We start from the raw sequence: 19,105 nt of genomic DNA, 5'->3' as shown, positions 1-19,105 counted from the left end.
GACTTTTTGGTCATGGAGGGGAAAACCAATGCAAAACATTTTTTTCTTTCCTTTTTAAATTCTATTAAGAAAACGACAAACTTAAAACATTTTTTTCTTTCCTTTTTAAATTCTATTAAGAAAACGACAAACTTAAAACATTTTTTTTCTTTCTTATTTTCGGAAATAGAAAACGACAAACTTAAAAAGTTTCATGTTTTGAAAAACGAGCTTTTATTTAAACCTGAGTGACCGCTCTACTGCTCTTCACTTTAACTTCTCCCTACCGAGAATGGCGAAGAAACGGAGAGTTCCAGAGGTTCTGTGGAGACTCTTCCGTAAAAAAGCTCGAACTCTTGCCCAAACAATCATCTCTCTGGTCTCGCAGTCACGCGGTGAAGCAAAAAATGAGTTTTTTCTCATCAAACCAGGCGATCCTTCCGATTACCGCAAGCTCCTCCATCAATGCTTCGTTGTTGTCAACGAAAAAGCGCCGCCTCTCTCCGGTTTCTCTCCGGTCACGCACTGGTCCCAACACGAGGTTCAGTTCCGTTCCTTTGGATTTGTATATGTTAAATGCAATTGGAAATGATTGGTTTTGGGTTTTGAATACGTTTGGTTTGTTCAGATTGTTGAAAGGATTATGGAGATGAGTGAGATAATGGAATCGTCTAATGTTATATACGGTGGTTTTGACAAGGCAAGTTTCTTTCTTTAGTTACTGTAAAGTTTTTATGCTTTGTTAATGGTTTATTTTTTCAACACATACATTTTGCTAAAAACAAATATTCGTAAAATTTTAGAAATGATTCATATTTATATTTGATAAGTTTTCCACAAAATATTTGGTTTCATGGTGATTACTGAAGGGTTTGGAGGCTTCAATAAAGATTTTCAGAGGAAAGAAGAAGATGAGAGTGTTTGGTTGAAGAGAAACTGAGAGAAAGAGAGAAAAGTTAGAGAAAATTATTGATACAAAAAGTCTACTTTATAATTTATATTATTAATGATTTCAGAAAAATAAATTTCTATTACATAGTGTTTGCTCTTTATATAGGCACACTTTTGGAGGGAAAAAATTTATCACTCCCTCCTTTTTTACATATCACATTCCTATTTCTTTTTCCTCAAGCTCCAGCTGTCTGCCACGTCACTTCTCTTCTAGTAACCTAGTCTGCATCCTTGTAGGATTCGTCCTTCGGAAATCTGTTTATCCTCTGCGAGTTTATCATCTGATTGTATCATCTTCTGCTTACTTTTTCCTTCAATTTAATGTTCCAATAATTACGTTCGGTTAAGAATTAATTTATTGATTTTATTTTGTCATTCTGAAAATATGTGGTAAAACTCTCTAACTTCTAAAATTGTTGTAGTGGGTGTACTCGGAAAATAGCTGTGAGACCTCTTTGCACAACGGTTCCATGCATATTGTCGAAGTCAGAGTTTTCACTTATAATTAAGCTAATTCGTAGGGGAGCTTACTGAATTTGTGTTCATTTAACAGTATAATTGTTCGAGCCCCATTTTAGAGCTTCTAAGTGGTCCATCATGGTCGCTTCTTTTAGAAAGGGTATGTCATCTTAAGCATTTGCTTGTCACAGATTTCAACTATGAAAATATGGGCATGCTCTTGGTATGGTCATTCCACATATTTGAACTGGGTGGTGCAGGTTGGGGAAAATGTCATGTGTTATCTCCTACAGCATACATCAATATTTTTGCCCCTTCCTCCTAAGAAACACCATCAAGTAACAGGTCCTTCTATCACTAACCATGAATTTTTCAAGGGTAAAGCAGATTCTCAAGGTCGACATCCTTCATTTATCCAATTTGGTAATTAATTGTTAAATAGTAATGAATCATAATTTACATCATATGATTTTATTTAACTTCTGCTTAGGGTACCAAAAGAAGAGGAAAAGAGTTGATATTGCTAGTTCAGTGTCAAAGACACAGCAAGAAAGTTCTTCTGTTGGGTGCCGAATTTCCATTGGCTGTGTTGGTTGTAAAGACAAAAGTTATGTAAGGCAATTCAGGAGCCATCCTGGGTACAATAATGGTCAGATGACTTTTCTTGGAGTAGGTACTGCAACAAGTGATGCTGTTGCTGCTAAAAATGACGGAAATGCATATCCAGAACCTCAAACAAGCTGCGATCAGGTTACTGCTAAACCTAGAAAGCGTTCAAGACCTTTTAGCTGGCAGCGCCGCAGGAATCGTAGGCATATAAATCTACAAGAATTTAGTGATAAGATACCTTGCACTATTCGTTGTAATGATATAGATAGCTCATGTGGGAAGCATCAATATGACAACAGCAGGGTAAGCCATTTATATAACAAGATGGTTTCCTTAGAAGACCTGAGAAGCAGCAACTTGATTTTTGTTTATCAATAATGGTCAGATGGTCTTTTATTTTGTTGCATGGTCTACAACCTTTTTTGATTTACGTCCTGTATACGCCATAGGAAAACCTTCTTTCAACAACTTGTGGTTAGTGGATTTTAATGGCTTGATTGGCACCTTCTTTCTGCCATCACCATTTCTTTAATTTTATTGTTTGTCAATTTCTTCTTTTGTAATTGTGATTCATCTGCAGATGCAAGAAACATGCTCTTGGTGTTTGATGTTGCAAGCTCCCCAGTTAGTCACTGATAGGGATCTTATTAATAGGCGTTACATGTTCTACAGTTTGGAATGCTCTTCAACTGTTCTCCCTCGCTGGCGTATCCTTTGAAGGATCTTAAAGTGTGCACATAGCTTATGAGTTCTTTCGCTTCTTGAATTTTGATTGGCTGTCAGTGCTATTGTCATCACCCTACCTATATGGATTCTTTATTCATCAGCATAGTTATAAGTGATTCAATAGTTTCAATTCCCCATATTATTTTGGTAAAGTGCATTATTGTTCACTTTTTCGATCTTTGGCACATCAAACAAGCTTTAACTCCAAACTCACTGTGTTATTAGGGTATCAATAAAAATGTATGACCCTTAATAATCTTCAGATATATTGAATTCTTTAAAGCCCAATTTTCCTGATTCAAAGTTGCTTATCAAGAAAATATTTTTCTTATCTGATGTAAACAAGAGTCCTCAGTCCATGACATGCTCCCACAGCACTGAGTTTTGTCTCATGGGATCTGCATGCCTGTAAGTTGAACATCACATATTTATGCTGTTTTATTTAACAATATATTCTTAAATTTTATGATGTTGTTTAAGGGGTTTTGTGGTGTTATAAGTGATAGCACCTGTTGGTATGAGGAAAAGGAGAGTCATATTGTGATATTTTCAATTTAAGTAACAATGATGAAGGCTTTAGTATGGTTAGAGTGAAAAGAAACAAGAGTTGGGGTTGTGAGAGAAGATTTAAAACTTTTTAACATAGAATCTCTGTGGCCAGTCAGCTTGTTTGGAAAAAGATGAAGATAATGTCCTTGAGATTCTTAAAAGGAAGCTATTTTGTGATCTGTTGGGCAATATTCGAAAATTTATGTTGAACTTAAAACATAGGTAGTACATTGATATTAGTACTATTGACATCTTGATTAAGTCAATTCATCAATTTCCCGTTGCTTTTGTTTCCGCAGGTATCACAAACTTGTTAGGTTGCTTAAGATACTCATACGCAGATTTCAAAGTTGCCAGCATTTGAGGTTGTTGGATAAGCATTGCGTTCCATTATCGGATCAAAAGGTTATGGGAAATTCAAGCTCATTGTTTGAGGTTAGTAATCTTTGTGGTATTCGAAGCTCAACTTTTGCAGGTGTATGAAGGTGTCAGAAGTTTAAAAATGACATGTTCTGATGTATGCCTCACCAGTTTCCTATTTCTGCTTGCATGCGTTCCTTTTTTTTTTTCTTTTTTTTTTTTTATGCGTCATGAATAATAATTATTAAAAATCTAATCTAGCAGTCTTGCCATTCTTTTCTTTATTTATTTTTATCTTTTGTGTTTTCGTTAGCTAATAAATGGAAGATTATTGATGATTACGCATTCACAAGCATGTGCTTCACTAATACAAATATGAAAATCTATCCTAGCCTAACGCTTTCTTTCAGCTGTCTATTCCTAGTTTCATTTACATCTGCTTCTAGTAAATACAACTGTGCCTTATTTTAGATTTTCAATTTCAGGGGAATGAGTTGGGTAAAAAAGCACGTGGGAAATCTAATGGTTCCTGTAGCAAAGATTGCAAGAAAAGTCTGGAAGCCAGTGATTCTCATTTTGAGGCAATCAAGCCTTATTGCTTGAAAAGTCAGGTTGAATCATTTATATGGGCTGTTTGTAGGAGTATAATTCCTGCGGATTTGTTAGGAACTCCTTATAACTGGAGAGTACTAAGGAGAAATATTTCCAAGTTTATCCAGCTGAGAAGATTTGAGAAATTCTCTATTAAACAATGTATGCATAAATTGAAAATTTCAAAGTTCCCATTCTTATCAGATAAACACTCTTCATGCTACTTGAAAACTCAGGTGCCAAAGGATAGCATGGAGCAGAATGTCAAAATGTATGAAGAATTCAATAAACTGAATAACCCCATGGTCAAAATGAAACATAAACTCTTAGTGAACTGGATTTTTTGGTTCTTTTCAAATCTAGTGGTGCCATTAGTGCAAGCCAACTTCTATGTCACTGAAAGTGAGCATGGTAAACAAGATATATATTATTATCGGAAGTCAGTTTGGGAAAATTTGATGAACAAAGCTATCACTCGCTTGAAAGATAAGAGCTATTGTCAGTTAGATGATGCAGCTGTTAGAAGTGTTATAAGCCATAGATCATTTGGTTTCTCAAAGCTCAGACTTCTTCCAAAAGAAAATGGAGTAAGGATGCTGGCAAATCTTAAAGCACCATCAAGGCTAGCAAAAAAGGAATTCAAAGATACTTGCACTCGAATGCCGAAGGATGCTCAAATGCGTCGTAAAAGAGTGAAATGTGACCACTATAAACCTGTCAATGGTGTTCTTCGAGATATACATGCTGTTCTAAAAGGTTTAGTGTTGAAAGAACCGGACAAATTAGGATCATCAGTGTTTGATTACAATGATGTTTACAGAAAGTTATGCCCGTTTCTAATTGGTCTGAGGAATGGATCAACAACCATTCCAGGCATTTTTGTTGTGGTTTCTGATGTATCAAAAGCATTTGATTCTATTGATCAAGATAAGCTTCTTAGTGTAATGAATGATGTCATACTGGAGGATAAATATCTTCTTGAACATCGCTATCAAGTTGTCTCTACAAAGAAATCGATGTGGATACATGATAATCCTCCTGTATTGATCGATCATAATGTCAGCACTTGTACAAGATTCACGTCTTCTCTCACATTTCCTTCATTGCATAGAATTCTTGTTAATCAGGTATTTACCTAGTAGCTTTTCAACAGAAGTAAATAATAATATTTATCATTTTGGATCTTCTATTTTTTTATTTATAAGGTTGGTTATAGCTTCTATTCTACATCAACTTGAGAGTTACTATCAGTTACAAAATAAAAAACCCCCCTTCAAACAGAGATTTTAAAAAACCATCTGTATCACCTGCTTACACATTGCTTTTTTCATGTTTGATGCTGTTTGCAATAAGTAAATGGTCTTTTGCGTTTCTGTATGTGCCTCTACATTTTATGGTTGGACCTTCATCCAACTATATATATATATTTTTTTCTTTTCTTAAAAGAAAATGCTTTTTGTAACCTTCATTTCCTTAATTTATTTGCTATTCAGAGGGCAACCTTCACAATATATGTTGTACTAATTCTCCGTCTTTCTCCGTCTGCCTCTCTTGATGATAGGTCATATCCTTACGTTTCATTCATGGTCTATAGTTTTGGCTACTGATGTCTTGTTAAGAATTGTGACTGACCTGTGCTGAATGCTTAATTATCCTCTAGTTTGAGCAAGGTTACCTTCTGTCTGTTTCCCCCCCTTTTTTTCTGGGAATAATGTTACAGGGTTGGAAGCGATATGTGAGGAAAGAAGAACTCTTATTTAATCTAAATGAGCATGTTAAGCGCAATGTGCTGCAGCTAGATAAAAAGTTTTACCTTCAAGGCATAGGTATACCTCAAGGAAGTGTTATATCTTCTTTGCTTTGCTCATTATACTATGGAGATTTGGAAAGGAATGTGATCTATCCATTTATCCAGAAAACTCAAGAATCTGTTTTTCAAGTTGTGTCTGGAAGTCATCATTTTGGAGAGAGTAGTCGGGGTGATACAATTATCTCATCACCGGGCGTTAACATGTTCTACAGTTTTGGAATGCTCTTCAACTGTTCTCCCTCGCTGGCGTATCCTTTGAAGGATCTTAAAGTGTGCACATAGCTTATGAGTTTCTTTCGCTTCTTGAATTTTGATTGGCTGTCAGTGCTATTTCATCACCCTACCTATATGGATTCTTTATCATCAGCATAGTTTAAGTGATTCAATAGTTTCAATTCCCCATATTATTTTGGTAAGTGCATATTTGTTCACTTTTTCAATCTTTGGCACTCAAACAACTTTAACTCCAAACTCACTGTGTTATAGGGTATCAATAAAAATGTATGAACCTTAATAATCTTCAGATATATTGAATTCTTAAAGCCCAATTTTCCTGATTCAAAGTTGCTTATCACAAAATTTTTCTTATCGATGAGTATACGTCCTCAGTCCTGCATGCTCCCACAGCATGGTTTTGTCTCATGGGATCTGCATGCCTGTAAGTTGAACATCACATATTTATGCTGTTTTATTTACAATATATTCTTAAATTTTATGATGTTTTTTAAGGGGTTTTTGGTTTTATAAGTGATCCACCTTTTGGTATGAGGAAAAGGAGAGTCATTTTGATATTTTCAATTTAAACAATGATGAAGCTTTAGTATGGTTAGAGTGAAAAGAACAAGAGTTCGGGGTTGTGAGAGAAGATTTAAAACTTTTAAACTAGAATCTCTGTGGCCAGTCAGCTTGTTTGGAAAAGATGAAGATAATGTCCTTGAGATTCTTAAAAGGAAGCTATTTTGTGATCTGTTGGGCAATATTCAAAATTTATGTTGAACTTAAAACATAGATAGTACATTATATTAGTACTATTGACATCTTATTAGTCAATTCATCAATTTCCCGTTGCTTTGTTTCCGCAGGTATCACAAACTTGTTAGGTTGCTTAAGATACTCATACCAGATTTCAAAGTTGCCAGCATTTGAGGTTGTTGGATAAGCATTGCGTTCCATTATCGGATCAAAAGGTTATGGGAAATTCAAGCTCATTGTTTGAGGTTAGTAATCTTTGTGGTTCGATTATTTTCGGAAATAGAAAACGACAAACTTAAAAAGTTTCATGTTTTGAAAAACGAGCTTTTATTTAAACCTGAGTGACCGCTCTACTGCTCTTCACTTTAACTTCTCCCTACCGAGAATGGCGAAGAAACGGAGAGTTCCAGAGGTTCTGTGGAGACTCTTCCGTAAAAAAGCTCGAACTCTTGCCCAAACAATCATCTCTCTGGTCTCGCAGTCACGCGGTGAAGCAAAAAATGAGTTTTTTCTCATCAAACCAGGCGATCCTTCCGATTACCGCAAGCTCCTCCATCAATGCTTCGTTGTTGTCAACGAAAAAGCGCCGCCTCTCTCCGGTTTCTCTCCGGTCACGCACTGGTCCCAACACGAGGTTCAGTTCCGTTCCTTTGGATTTGTATATGTTAAATGCAATTGGAAATGATTGGTTTTGGGTTTTGAATACGTTTGGTTTGTTCAGATTGTTGAAAGGATTATGGAGATGAGTGAGATAATGGAATCGTCTAATGTTATATACGGTGGTTTTGACAAGGCAAGTTTCTTTCTTTAGTTACTGTAAAGTTTTTATGCTTTGTTAATGGTTTATTTTTTCAACACATACATTTTGCTAAAAACAAATATTCGTAAAATTTTAGAAATGATTCATATTTATATTTGATAAGTTTTCCACAAAATATTTGGTTTCATGGTGATTACTGAAGGGTTTGGAGGCTTCAATAAAGATTTTCAGAGGAAAGAAGAAGATGAGAGTGTTTGGTTGAAGAGAAACTGAGAGAAAGAGAGAAAAGTTAGAGAAAATTATTGATACAAAAAGTCTACTTTATAATTTATATTATTAATGATTTCAGAAAAATAAATTTCTATTACATAGTGTTTGCTCTTTATATAGGCACACTTTTGGAGGGAAAAAATTTATCACTCCCTCCTTTTTTACATATCACATTCCTATTTCTTTTTCCTCAAGCTCCAGCTGTCTGCCACGTCACTTCTCTTCTAGTAACCTAGTCTGCATCCTTGTAGGATTCGTCCTTCGGAAATCTGTTTATCCTCTGCGAGTTTATCATCTGATTGTATCATCTTCTGCTTACTTTTTCCTTCAATTTAATGTTCCAATAATTACGTTCGGTTAAGAATTAATTTATTGATTTTATTTTGTCATTCTGAAAATATGTGGTAAAACTCTCTAACTTCTAAAATTGTTGTAGTGGGTGTACTCGGAAAATAGCTGTGAGACCTCTTTGCACAACGGTTCCATGCATATTGTCGAAGTCAGAGTTTTCACTTATAATTAAGCTAATTCGTAGGGGAGCTTACTGAATTTGTGTTCATTTAACAGTATAATTGTTCGAGCCCCATTTTAGAGCTTCTAAGTGGTCCATCATGGTCGCTTCTTTTAGAAAGGGTATGTCATCTTAAGCATTTGCTTGTCACAGATTTCAACTATGAAAATATGGGCATGCTCTTGGTATGGTCATTCCACATATTTGAACTGGGTGGTGCAGGTTGGGGAAAATGTCATGTGTTATCTCCTACAGCATACATCAATATTTTTGCCCCTTCCTCCTAAGAAACACCATCAAGTAACAGGTCCTTCTATCACTAACCATGAATTTTTCAAGGGTAAAGCAGATTCTCAAGGTCGACATCCTTCATTTATCCAATTTGGTAATTAATTGTTAAATAGTAATGAATCATAATTTACATCATATGATTTTATTTAACTTCTGCTTAGGGTACCAAAAGAAGAGGAAAAGAGTTGATATTGCTAGTTCAGTGTCAAAGACACAGCAAGAAAGTTCTTCTGTTGGGTGCCGAATTTCCATTGGCTGTGTTGGTTGTAAAGACAAAAGTTATGTAAGGCAATTCAGGAGCCATCCTGGGTACAATAATGGTCAGATGACTTTTCTTGGAGTAGGTACTGCAACAAGTGATGCTGTTGCTGCTAAAAATGACGGAAATGCATATCCAGAACCTCAAACAAGCTGCGATCAGGTTACTGCTAAACCTAGAAAGCGTTCAAGACCTTTTAGCTGGCAGCGCCGCAGGAATCGTAGGCATATAAATCTACAAGAATTTAGTGATAAGATACCTTGCACTATTCGTTGTAATGATATAGATAGCTCATGTGGGAAGCATCAATATGACAACAGCAGGGTAAGCCATTTATATAACAAGATGGTTTCCTTAGAAGACCTGAGAAGCAGCAACTTGATTTTTGTTTATCAATAATGGTCAGATGGTCTTTTATTTTGTTGCATGGTCTACAACCTTTTTTGATTTACGTCCTGTATACGCCATAGGAAAACCTTCTTTCAACAACTTGTGGTTAGTGGATTTTAATGGCTTGATTGGCACCTTCTTTCTGCCATCACCATTTCTTTAATTTTATTGTTTGTCAATTTCTTCTTTTGTAATTGTGATTCATCTGCAGATGCAAGAAACATGCTCTTGGTGTTTGATGTTGCAAGCTCCCCAGTTAGTCACTGATAGGGATCTTATTAATAGGCGTTACATGTTCTACAGTTTGGAATGCTCTTCAACTGTTCTCCCTCGCTGGCGTATCCTTTGAAGGATCTTAAAGTGTGCACATAGCTTATGAGTTCTTTCGCTTCTTGAATTTTGATTGGCTGTCAGTGCTATTGTCATCACCCTACCTATATGGATTCTTTATTCATCAGCATAGTTATAAGTGATTCAATAGTTTCAATTCCCCATATTATTTTGGTAAAGTGCATTATTGTTCACTTTTTCAATCTTTGGCACATCAAACAAACTTTAACTCCAAACTCACTGTGTTATTAGGGTATCAATAAAAATGTATGAACCTTAATAATCTTCAGATATATTGAATTCTTTAAAGCCCAATTTTCCTGATTCAAAGTTGCTTATCACGAAAATATTTTTCTTATCTGATGTAAACAAGAGTCCTCAGTCCATGGCATGCTCCCACAGCACTGAGTTTTGTCTCATGGGATCTGCATGCCTGTAAGTTGAACATCACATATTTATGCTGTTTTATTTAACAATATATTCTTAAATTTTATGATGTTGTTTAAGGGGTTTTGTGGTGTTATAAGTGATAGCACCTGTTGGTATGAGGAAAAGGAGAGTCATATTGTGATATTTTCAATTTAAGTAACAATGATGAAGGCTTTAGTATGGTTAGAGTGAAAAGAAACAAGAGTTGGGGTTGTGAGAGAAGATTTAAAACTTTTTAACATAGAATCTCTGTGGCCAGTCAGCTTGTTTGGAAAAAGATGAAGATAATGTCCTTGAGATTCTTAAAAGGAAGCTATTTTGTGATCTGTTGGGCAATATTCGAAAATTTATGTTGAACTTAAAACATAGGTAGTACATTGATATTAGTACTATTGACATCTTGATTAAGTCAATTCATCAATTTCCCGTTGCTTTTGTTTCCGCAGGTATCACAAACTTGTTAGGTTGCTTAAGATACTCATACGCAGATTTCAAAGTTGCCAGCATTTGAGGTTGTTGGATAAGCATTGCGTTCCATTATCGGATCAAAAGGTTATGGGAAATTCAAGCTCATTGTTTGAGGTTAGTAATCTTTGTGGTATTCGAAGCTCAACTTTTGCAGGTGTATGAAGGTGTCAGAAGTTTAAAAATGACATGTTCTGATGTATGCCTCACCAGTTTCCTATTTCTGCTTGCATGCGTTCCTTTTTTTTTTTCTTTTTTTTTTTTTATGCGTCATGAATAATAATTATTAAAAATCTAATCTAGCAGTCTTGCCATTCTTTTCTTTATTTATTTTTATCTTTTGTGTTTTCGTTAGCTAATAAATGGAAGATTATTGATGATTACGCATTCACAAGCATGTGCTTCACTAATACAAATATGAAAATCTATCCTAGCCTAACGCTTTCTTTCAGCTGTCTATTCCTAGTTTCATTTACATCTGCTTCTAGTAAATACAACTGTGCCTTATTTTAGATTTTCAATTTCAGGGGAATGAGTTGGGTAAAAAAGCACGTGGGAAATCTAATGGTTCCTGTAGCAAAGATTGCAAGAAAAGTCTGGAAGCCAGTGATTCTCATTTTGAGGCAATCAAGCCTTATTGCTTGAAAAGTCAGGTTGAATCATTTATATGGGCTGTTTGTAGGAGTATAATTCCTGCGGATTTGTTAGGAACTCCTTATAACTGGAGAGTACTAAGGAGAAATATTTCCAAGTTTATCCAGCTGAGAAGATTTGAGAAATTCTCTATTAAACAATGTATGCATAAATTGAAAATTTCAAAGTTCCCATTCTTATCAGATAAACACTCTTCATGCTACTTGAAAACTCAGGTGCCAAAGGATAGCATGGAGCAGAATGTCAAAATGTATGAAGAATTCAATAAACTGAATAACCCCATGGTCAAAATGAAACATAAACTCTTAGTGAACTGGATTTTTTGGTTCTTTTCAAATCTAGTGGTGCCATTAGTGCAAGCCAACTTCTATGTCACTGAAAGTGAGCATGGTAAACAAGATATATATTATTATCGGAAGTCAGTTTGGGAAAATTTGATGAACAAAGCTATCACTCGCTTGAAAGATAAGAGCTATTGTCAGTTAGATGATGCAGCTGTTAGAAGTGTTATAAGCCATAGATCATTTGGTTTCTCAAAGCTCAGACTTCTTCCAAAAGAAAATGGAGTAAGGATGCTGGCAAATCTTAAAGCACCATCAAGGCTAGCAAAAAAGGAATTCAAAGATACTTGCACTCGAATGCCGAAGGATGCTCAAATGCGTCGTAAAAGAGTGAAATGTGACCACTATAAACCTGTCAATGGTGTTCTTCGAGATATACATGCTGTTCTAAAAGGTTTAGTGTTGAAAGAACCGGACAAATTAGGATCATCAGTGTTTGATTACAATGATGTTTACAGAAAGTTATGCCCGTTTCTAATTGGTCTGAGGAATGGATCAACAACCATTCCAGGCATTTTTGTTGTGGTTTCTGATGTATCAAAAGCATTTGATTCTATTGATCAAGATAAGCTTCTTAGTGTAATGAATGATGTCATACTGGAGGATAAATATCTTCTTGAACATCGCTATCAAGTTGTCTCTACAAAGAAATCGATGTGGATACATGATAATCCTCCTGTATTGATCGATCATAATGTCAGCACTTGTACAAGATTCACGTCTTCTCTCACATTTCCTTCATTGCATAGAATTCTTGTTAATCAGGTATTTACCTAGTAGCTTTTCAACAGAAGTAAATAATAATATTTATCATTTTGGATCTTCTATTTTTTTATTTATAAGGTTGGTTATAGCTTCTATTCTACATCAACTTGAGAGTTACTATCAGTTACAAAATAAAAAACCCCCCTTCAAACAGAGATTTTAAAAAACCATCTGTATCACCTGCTTACACATTGCTTTTTTCATGTTTGATGCTGTTTGCAATAAGTAAATGGTCTTTTGCATTTCTGTATGTGCCTCTACATTTTATGGTTGGACCTTCATCCAACTATATATATATATTTTTTTCTTTTCTTAAAAGAAAATGCTTTTTGTAACCTTCATTTCCTTAATTTATTTGCTATTCAGAGGGCAACCTTCACAATATATGTTGTACTAATTCTCCGTCTTTCTCCGTCTGCCTCTCTTGATGATAGGTCATATCCTTACATTTCATTCATGGTTTATAGTTTTGGCTACTGATGTCTTGTTAAGAATTGTGACTGACCTGTGCTGAATGCTTAATTATCCTCTAGTTTGAGCAAGGTTACCTTCTGTCTGTTTCCCCCCCTTTTTTTCTGGGAATAATGTTACAGGGCTGGAAGCGATATGTGAGGAAAGAAGAACTCTTATTTAATCTAAATGAGCATGTTAAGCGCAATGTGCTGCAGCTAGATAAAAAGTTTTACCTTCAAGGCATAGGTATACCTCAAGGAAGTGTTATATCTTCTTTGCTTTGCTCATTATACTATGGAGATTTGGAAAGGAATGTGATCTATCCATTTATCCAGAAAACTCAAGAATCTGTTTTTCAAGTTGTGTCTGGAAGTCATCATTTTGGAGAGAGTAGTCGGGGTGATACAATTATCTCATCACCGGGGTATATCATTGATCTAGAAAATCCTTTGGGAGGATATCCATCAATTCTCCTTCGATTTATTGACGATTTAATTTTCATATCAACCTCGAAGAAGCAGGCAACTAATTTCTTCTACAGATTGCGGAATGGATTTCCGAGTTACAACTGCTACATGAATGAGGAAAAGTTCTGTGTAAATTTTGATATTGGACATAAATCAGGGCTATTGTCTAATAGAGTTTATGTAGGTGAGGATGGTATTTCATTTCTTCGATGGAGTGGTTTGCTCATCAACTGTAGCACTGCAGAGGTTCAGGGAGACTATACAAGGTTTGTTTCTGCTTTATAGTTTCTAGTGGGAGATGCATCCTTTATAGCTTGTATTTGGCTCCATTTATGGTGATGTTTGAGGGACCTCAAATCAATATTTGTGTTATCTCAAGGTTCATAGCTCTCGATCCTAAGGATTATGACATTCTTGTTGTAACTTTAGCAAAAATATTCGTATTCTTCATATATTTCAATACTTGTAAACATTTATTCTTGAAAATGTCAAAAAAAAAAAATTTTTATTTTTTTATTTTTAATAAATATTTTGTTCTATATTTTATGCCTAATGTTGTAGCATGATAATTTAAGCATCAGCTTGATAATTTATGGTAGCTTATAGATGAAACTAATACAGAAGTAATTGGTTGCGGGTGTGCATTTGTGTGTACATTGATGCCATGATCACTGTAAAACATTATATTATTTTGCATTGCCAAATTAAGCTATCTGGATGGGGTACGACATTGATGGTAGATCTAAATTAGGCTAGTTTTGTAATTGAATATATATGATGGGATATGGCCAATTAAATTTAAAAATAATGAAAATTCTGGTTAAATGTTGTTCCGGTTTTCTGAATTAGATATTATATTGTATCTCAGATCCTATTCAATGTGATCTGAAATCTGTAAGTGTTGTTATTGCATTAACTGCATATACGTTAATGGTTTGAAATCGATTTTTGGTAGTAATACCATAAGTTATTTTAAGACAATATGTTTGCAAATTGATGTTCATCCAATAGTTTCTTCTCACAGTAACTTGTGTAATGTATAAATCAGGTATTGGAATAACCATTTGAGCTCCACGCTTACTGTCTGCTGGCAAGGCAAACCAGGTCATCATTTAAAGTCAAGGTTACGTGCCTTCATGAGACCAAAATGCCATCCTATATTCTTTGATTCAAATATAAACTCAGCTGCTGTTGTCAGATTAAATATCTACCAAGCTTTCCTATTGTGTGCTATGAAATTTCATTGTTATGTATCCAACTTATCGTACATTTGCAAACTACACGCAAGCTTCTATCTGAAAATCATTGAAAGATCCTTGAGGTAAGCCATTTTTATAGCTGTTTTCTTGCAAAAAGAGGCCTTATTAAACTCAGTTAAATTGTTAATGATATGTAGTTTTTTTGGGCAGGCCTTAGAATGGGTTAGCCCAAAGTTGGTTTTACATAAGAATATTCTATGTAAAATACCTTAATTCTATTAGCCTTAAACTGTTATTAATTTTTTTTCTACGACTTACATCCTTGTTTTCTCTTTTAATTGTTAGGTATATGCATATGCTGATTAAGAGACGGATGCAATCTGTGAATGTTGGTTCTAAATTCCAACCGGTTCTGCGATTGGAAGATGGGGAAGTCGAATGGCTGGGATTGAATGCCTATGTTAAAGTATTAAAGAGAAAACAATCACGGCATAAGGAGTTGCTGCTGATGTTGAGGTCTAAGTTACTTGCTCACAGAATCACAGAGAGTCCTTCAGATGAACAGAAGTATGCAATTGATGGGTCACATTCCTCTTTGTTCTGGAAAATCAAGTACTAGATTCTTAGAATTGAGTGACATAAAATTCTGAAATTCCGGGGTTGAAACTGCATTTGTGTTGGATTTCTTCTGAGTATATGACTATTGACTACTTGTCCTTTAATCTACTTAGCAATTTATTTGATATTTTTTTCTTCTCAAATTTGTCAAGCCAATCCTATCTTTGTGTGGGGATATGAACAAATATTAATACTTGTGAAAACTGTTATTTAGGAGCAGAGTTGATTGACATGATATTTCAAACATTTTGTTTTTTAGGAGCAGAGTTTCATTCTTAAAATTCCAAAACCATTTTATTTATTTTCCCTTTCTACTATAAACTGCTCTATTAATTTTGGTGATGTAGGAGGATGAGAGAGCTAGGAGAGAGAAAGAAATTTGGAGAAGAGGATAGAAGGAATTTAGGGGAGATTATAAAAGACTGCATATCAAACTAGATTTAAGGTCCTATTTATAGAATTGAAACTATAATTCTAAAAGAATAAGAAGTTACGCTCCTTACAAACTAAGAAACCTAACGCCAAAAGAAAATGAAATGAAACACAAAAATAAAATAAAATCCTAGAGCCTATCATTGTTTTAAAAGCCGGACTGGACCAGCTGGTCCAACCGGTTGGACCGTGAACCGACCACATGTCCGGTTCGAGTCAATATAAAAACCGGTATTGCGCAATAACCCGTTTTAACCTGTCAATGGACCGCCGATCCAACCGGACTGCAAGAAAAACCGGCCTAACACTAAAAAGGGAAAAAAATCCCTAATTTCTCACTTTCTCCCATTGCGCAGTTTCTTCTTCCTCAGTTCCTCTACGTGCAAAATACTCCGAAAAAATTTGAATGAAATCGTGAAAATCTAAAATCCCACACAAATCAAAACTCAATCTTGCTGAAATCGTAACCATTCGTTGTTGAAATTGATCGCAACTCCAGTCTCTGAAATCGCGACGACGCATTCCTCCCTTATTGGAAATCGACGCATGAAGGCTGATTGGCATGCATGTCTTGACAATCCAATTTGGTTCAAGGTGAGTTGCAAACAATAAATTTTGTGGACTCGTATCAATACAGCATGCTTCGTGGTGTCGATTCCGATGGACTCTTTGCCAGAATCAGCTAAAGTCGCATACGTGTCCTTCCTAGGTTCAATGGATGCTTCAAGCAGACCCTACGGAGCAATGAATTCTCCCAGTAGAAATTACAGAGGTGTTCAACCAACAGGATCCCCTAGTTTTTCACGGCAAAGGCGCATATAAAATTTAGTGTGTAAACTGTAAACCAACAATTTTTGTCAACATGATTTTCCCAATCCCGTGTGTATGCTGAAGTGTTATATTTTAATTGTTCATACATTTTATTGAATGAAATCATTATTCTTTCTATTGTAAATCTCACCTTACGAGTATATTTGATTTTGGAATGTTGTCCCTGCCATATTTTGGTTATATTCTCTGACCTTGATTAAGAAATTTCATCATCAAATTATAATTTGATTACCTTTATGTTTAGTGGCTTCTGGTCTGGGAATTATATTATTACTTATTATGTATTTTGTCATTTAATATGTAAATACAACATCATGTTTGGATTTGGACTTTGGATTGTTGTTAAATTATGTTGGGATTGTTATTGAATTTGAACTTTGAATCATGTTAGACAGTAATTAAGTTGTTATTATCTTATTAAAAAATAGAAATCTAAAAAAAAAAACTTTTTAAATGTGCTTACATCATCATGACGTGTGAGATGTCATCGGTCCAATCGGTTGGATCGGTTGAACCGTGACCAGGGCAGCAGAGCGGGTTGCCCTCCGGTCCAGCTTTTAAAACAATGGAGCCTATAGGAATGTCTTAACAAATTCACTCTTATAATCTTTTCAGATAGCAGGAGGATCTCTATTAATTCCCGTTTCAATTTCCCTTGGTTGAGAAAAACTTGACTTCGATGAATGGTCTGTCAAATACTTTTCTAATGCAACAGGGTGATGGTCATGAAGCTCCTTTTTAGAAAACAAAGTATCAACGTTAGGATGGAGTTAACGACTTTTTCCCACCTAAATAATTGCTTAATGACACTTTCCTATCCACAGACTTTCAAAATATCATTTTATTATTCAAACTTATATTCTGATGACGAATAGAGAGCAAATTTGGTCCAGGCTGTTAGGGCTTGGAAAAGGGGAGGTCGATGAGTCTTTTGGTAGTGGAATGTTGGATTTTAGTGGTTGGGATTTATAAGAATTTGACTTGGAAGGGACGGTTACGTAAACCCTAATCGTTCAATTGTCGGCCATTGGCGAGGTCGGTGAGAGCAAAGTTTGAGAGGTTTTGGTGAGTGATAATCGGGGAAGCGAATAGTAGTAGTGGTGTGGAGTCGTAACGATGTTGGTATCGAAAACTGAATATAAGTTTGGGTAGTAAAGTGATACTTTAAAAGTCCATGGGTGTAAAGTCGTTTACTCCGTTAGGATGATAATTCTTTCCAATGAATGAAAAGACATTGAACCCTACCATAGGGTGATGTGACAACTTTATCTTTCCAAATATGAGAAACCTTGTCAACAACCAAAGAAAGAATGTTAGGAGCACAAGGCTGAAGAGCAACGGAAACACTTCAGAGAAACACTAGAGGAAACCACATGAGGTTCAAAAATGTCTCAATAAGGAAACAAAACTGCCATATTAACTATTGGACTAATAGACAAATCATTAGGTAAGTCCATTAAATATGTAATAGGTTTAAGCTTTTCAAGAACATGAATAGGTCTCGTGGCATGATCACAGGATTTATTTTAGAAGCTTTAGGGAACCTTTTAGGACAAATACAAATTATAACACTATCACCCCCGTGATATTCTTTAGGTCTACTATGCATATCAATAGCCAATTTATAATTATCATTACTAAGAGCAATCTAACGTCCATCAACTTCAACATAAATGTTACGAATGTGATTGGCAGAATCAAAGGCAAAGTCTAAAGAATGATAGTGAGAGGGTAAAGATATAAGATCAATTGGCTGATGAGGATTGTAACCATTAATAACCATAAACGAACTCTTACGGTAGACCTATGAATTACCCTATTAGGTATGAATGAATATGAAATAAATTGTACAAAGTAAAGACATCAGGGAAGAAAGAATCAAACACAATCAATGTATAATGGTTTGACTCAACAAAACTTAGCTTCACTCCTCCAAGCTTTCTGTCTTTGAGTATTTCCATTATGTACCAAGAAGTCTTTTAATAGAAAGAGCTTGCTCAACTGCTATTAAACCTTCACACTTTTATTAGAAATGCTAAGACCCTAAGAGTGAACCACTCTTTTGTTGGATTTTAATACAAAAATTGGCAGCAAAGAGCAGTAATGAAACAGCAGAAGAACAACAGTGGAACAGTAGGAAAATTGCAATAGAACCGCAGGAAAAATAGCAGAGAGATAGCAGCAATACAACAAAAGAACAACAGTGAAATAATAAGAAAAATAGCAGGGAGACAACAGTAATGCAGCAATAATACAATAGTGAAACAGCAGCGAAATAGCAGCAAGATAGTAGCATCAAGGCGTGTAAAAGCACTATCCTTAAGATCAGAATTCTGCCCCTACTGGAAGAATCTTCGTGGTGCAACAAGGCTCAACAACGGATTGACCTCCAGGATACAATGACGAATCTTCTTTTAGAGTGCACACTCTAATAGAGATTTAGAACAATATAAGAAAATAACAGTGGTGAAGGAGAGCTGGAAAGTTAAAAAACACAGAGAAACAAAGATTTGTCAAGTGAAAGGTTGTGTATTTCAAATGAGAAAACCACCCCCTTTTTATACTTGAAATTCTGCCCGTTTCCCTTGCTGTAACCGAAGTCAATCAATTGCTTTTAAAACCATAACTACCCAT

The 19,105-nt window shown here is 35.2% G+C and overlaps 2 protein-coding genes across 2 annotated transcripts; both read left to right on the top strand.

Moving 5' to 3' along the window:
* Positions 1-268: 268 nt before the first annotated feature.
* Positions 269-6,316, top strand: LOC116129248 (telomerase reverse transcriptase-like). The gene is made up of 10 exons (XM_031414998.1): positions 269-520; positions 608-679; positions 1,484-1,549; positions 1,650-1,785; positions 1,880-2,301; positions 2,579-2,705; positions 2,988-3,132; positions 3,573-3,708; positions 4,119-5,351; positions 5,945-6,316. The coding sequence occupies exons 1-10, from the start codon at positions 272-274 to the stop codon at positions 6,314-6,316; spliced, it is 2,958 nt and encodes a 985-aa protein (XP_031270858.1). The 5' UTR covers positions 269-271.
* Positions 6,317-7,388: 1,072 nt separating this feature from the next.
* LOC116129202 (telomerase reverse transcriptase) lies at positions 7,389-15,434 on the top strand. The gene is made up of 12 exons (XM_031414947.1): positions 7,389-7,640; positions 7,728-7,799; positions 8,604-8,669; positions 8,770-8,905; positions 9,000-9,421; positions 9,699-9,825; positions 10,108-10,252; positions 10,693-10,828; positions 11,239-12,471; positions 13,065-13,657; positions 14,440-14,712; positions 14,936-15,434. The coding sequence occupies exons 1-12, from the start codon at positions 7,392-7,394 to the stop codon at positions 15,207-15,209; spliced, it is 3,726 nt and encodes a 1,241-aa protein (XP_031270807.1). The 5' UTR covers positions 7,389-7,391; the 3' UTR covers positions 15,210-15,434.
* Positions 15,435-19,105: the final 3,671 nt, after the last annotated feature.

Source organism: Pistacia vera, unplaced genomic scaffold (genome assembly GCF_008641045.1).
Source record: "Pistacia vera cultivar Batoury unplaced genomic scaffold, PisVer_v2 Contig21, whole genome shotgun sequence".
NCBI classification, from domain to species: Eukaryota; Viridiplantae; Streptophyta; class Magnoliopsida; order Sapindales; family Anacardiaceae; genus Pistacia; species Pistacia vera.
This window is presented reverse-complemented; position numbering and strand designations above follow the sequence as displayed.

Coding starts and splice junctions, on each gene's coding strand:
- LOC116129248 (XM_031414998.1), top strand. CDS start 272: ATGGCGAAGAAACGGAGAGTTCCAGAGGTTCTGTGGAGACTCTTCCGT. Junction 3,709..4,118: donor ATTCAAGCTCATTGTTTGAG/GTTAGTAATCTT, acceptor TTTCAATTTCAG/GGGAATGAGTTGGGTAAAAA. Junction 5,352..5,944: donor ATAGAATTCTTGTTAATCAG/GTATTTACCTAG, acceptor ATAATGTTACAG/GGTTGGAAGCGATATGTGAG.
- LOC116129202 (XM_031414947.1), top strand. CDS start 7,392: ATGGCGAAGAAACGGAGAGTTCCAGAGGTTCTGTGGAGACTCTTCCGT. Junction 8,670..8,769: donor GGTCGCTTCTTTTAGAAAGG/GTATGTCATCTT, acceptor TGGGTGGTGCAG/GTTGGGGAAAATGTCATGTG. Junction 9,826..10,107: donor AACTGTTCTCCCTCGCTGGC/GTATCCTTTGAA, acceptor AATAATCTTCAG/ATATATTGAATTCTTTAAAG.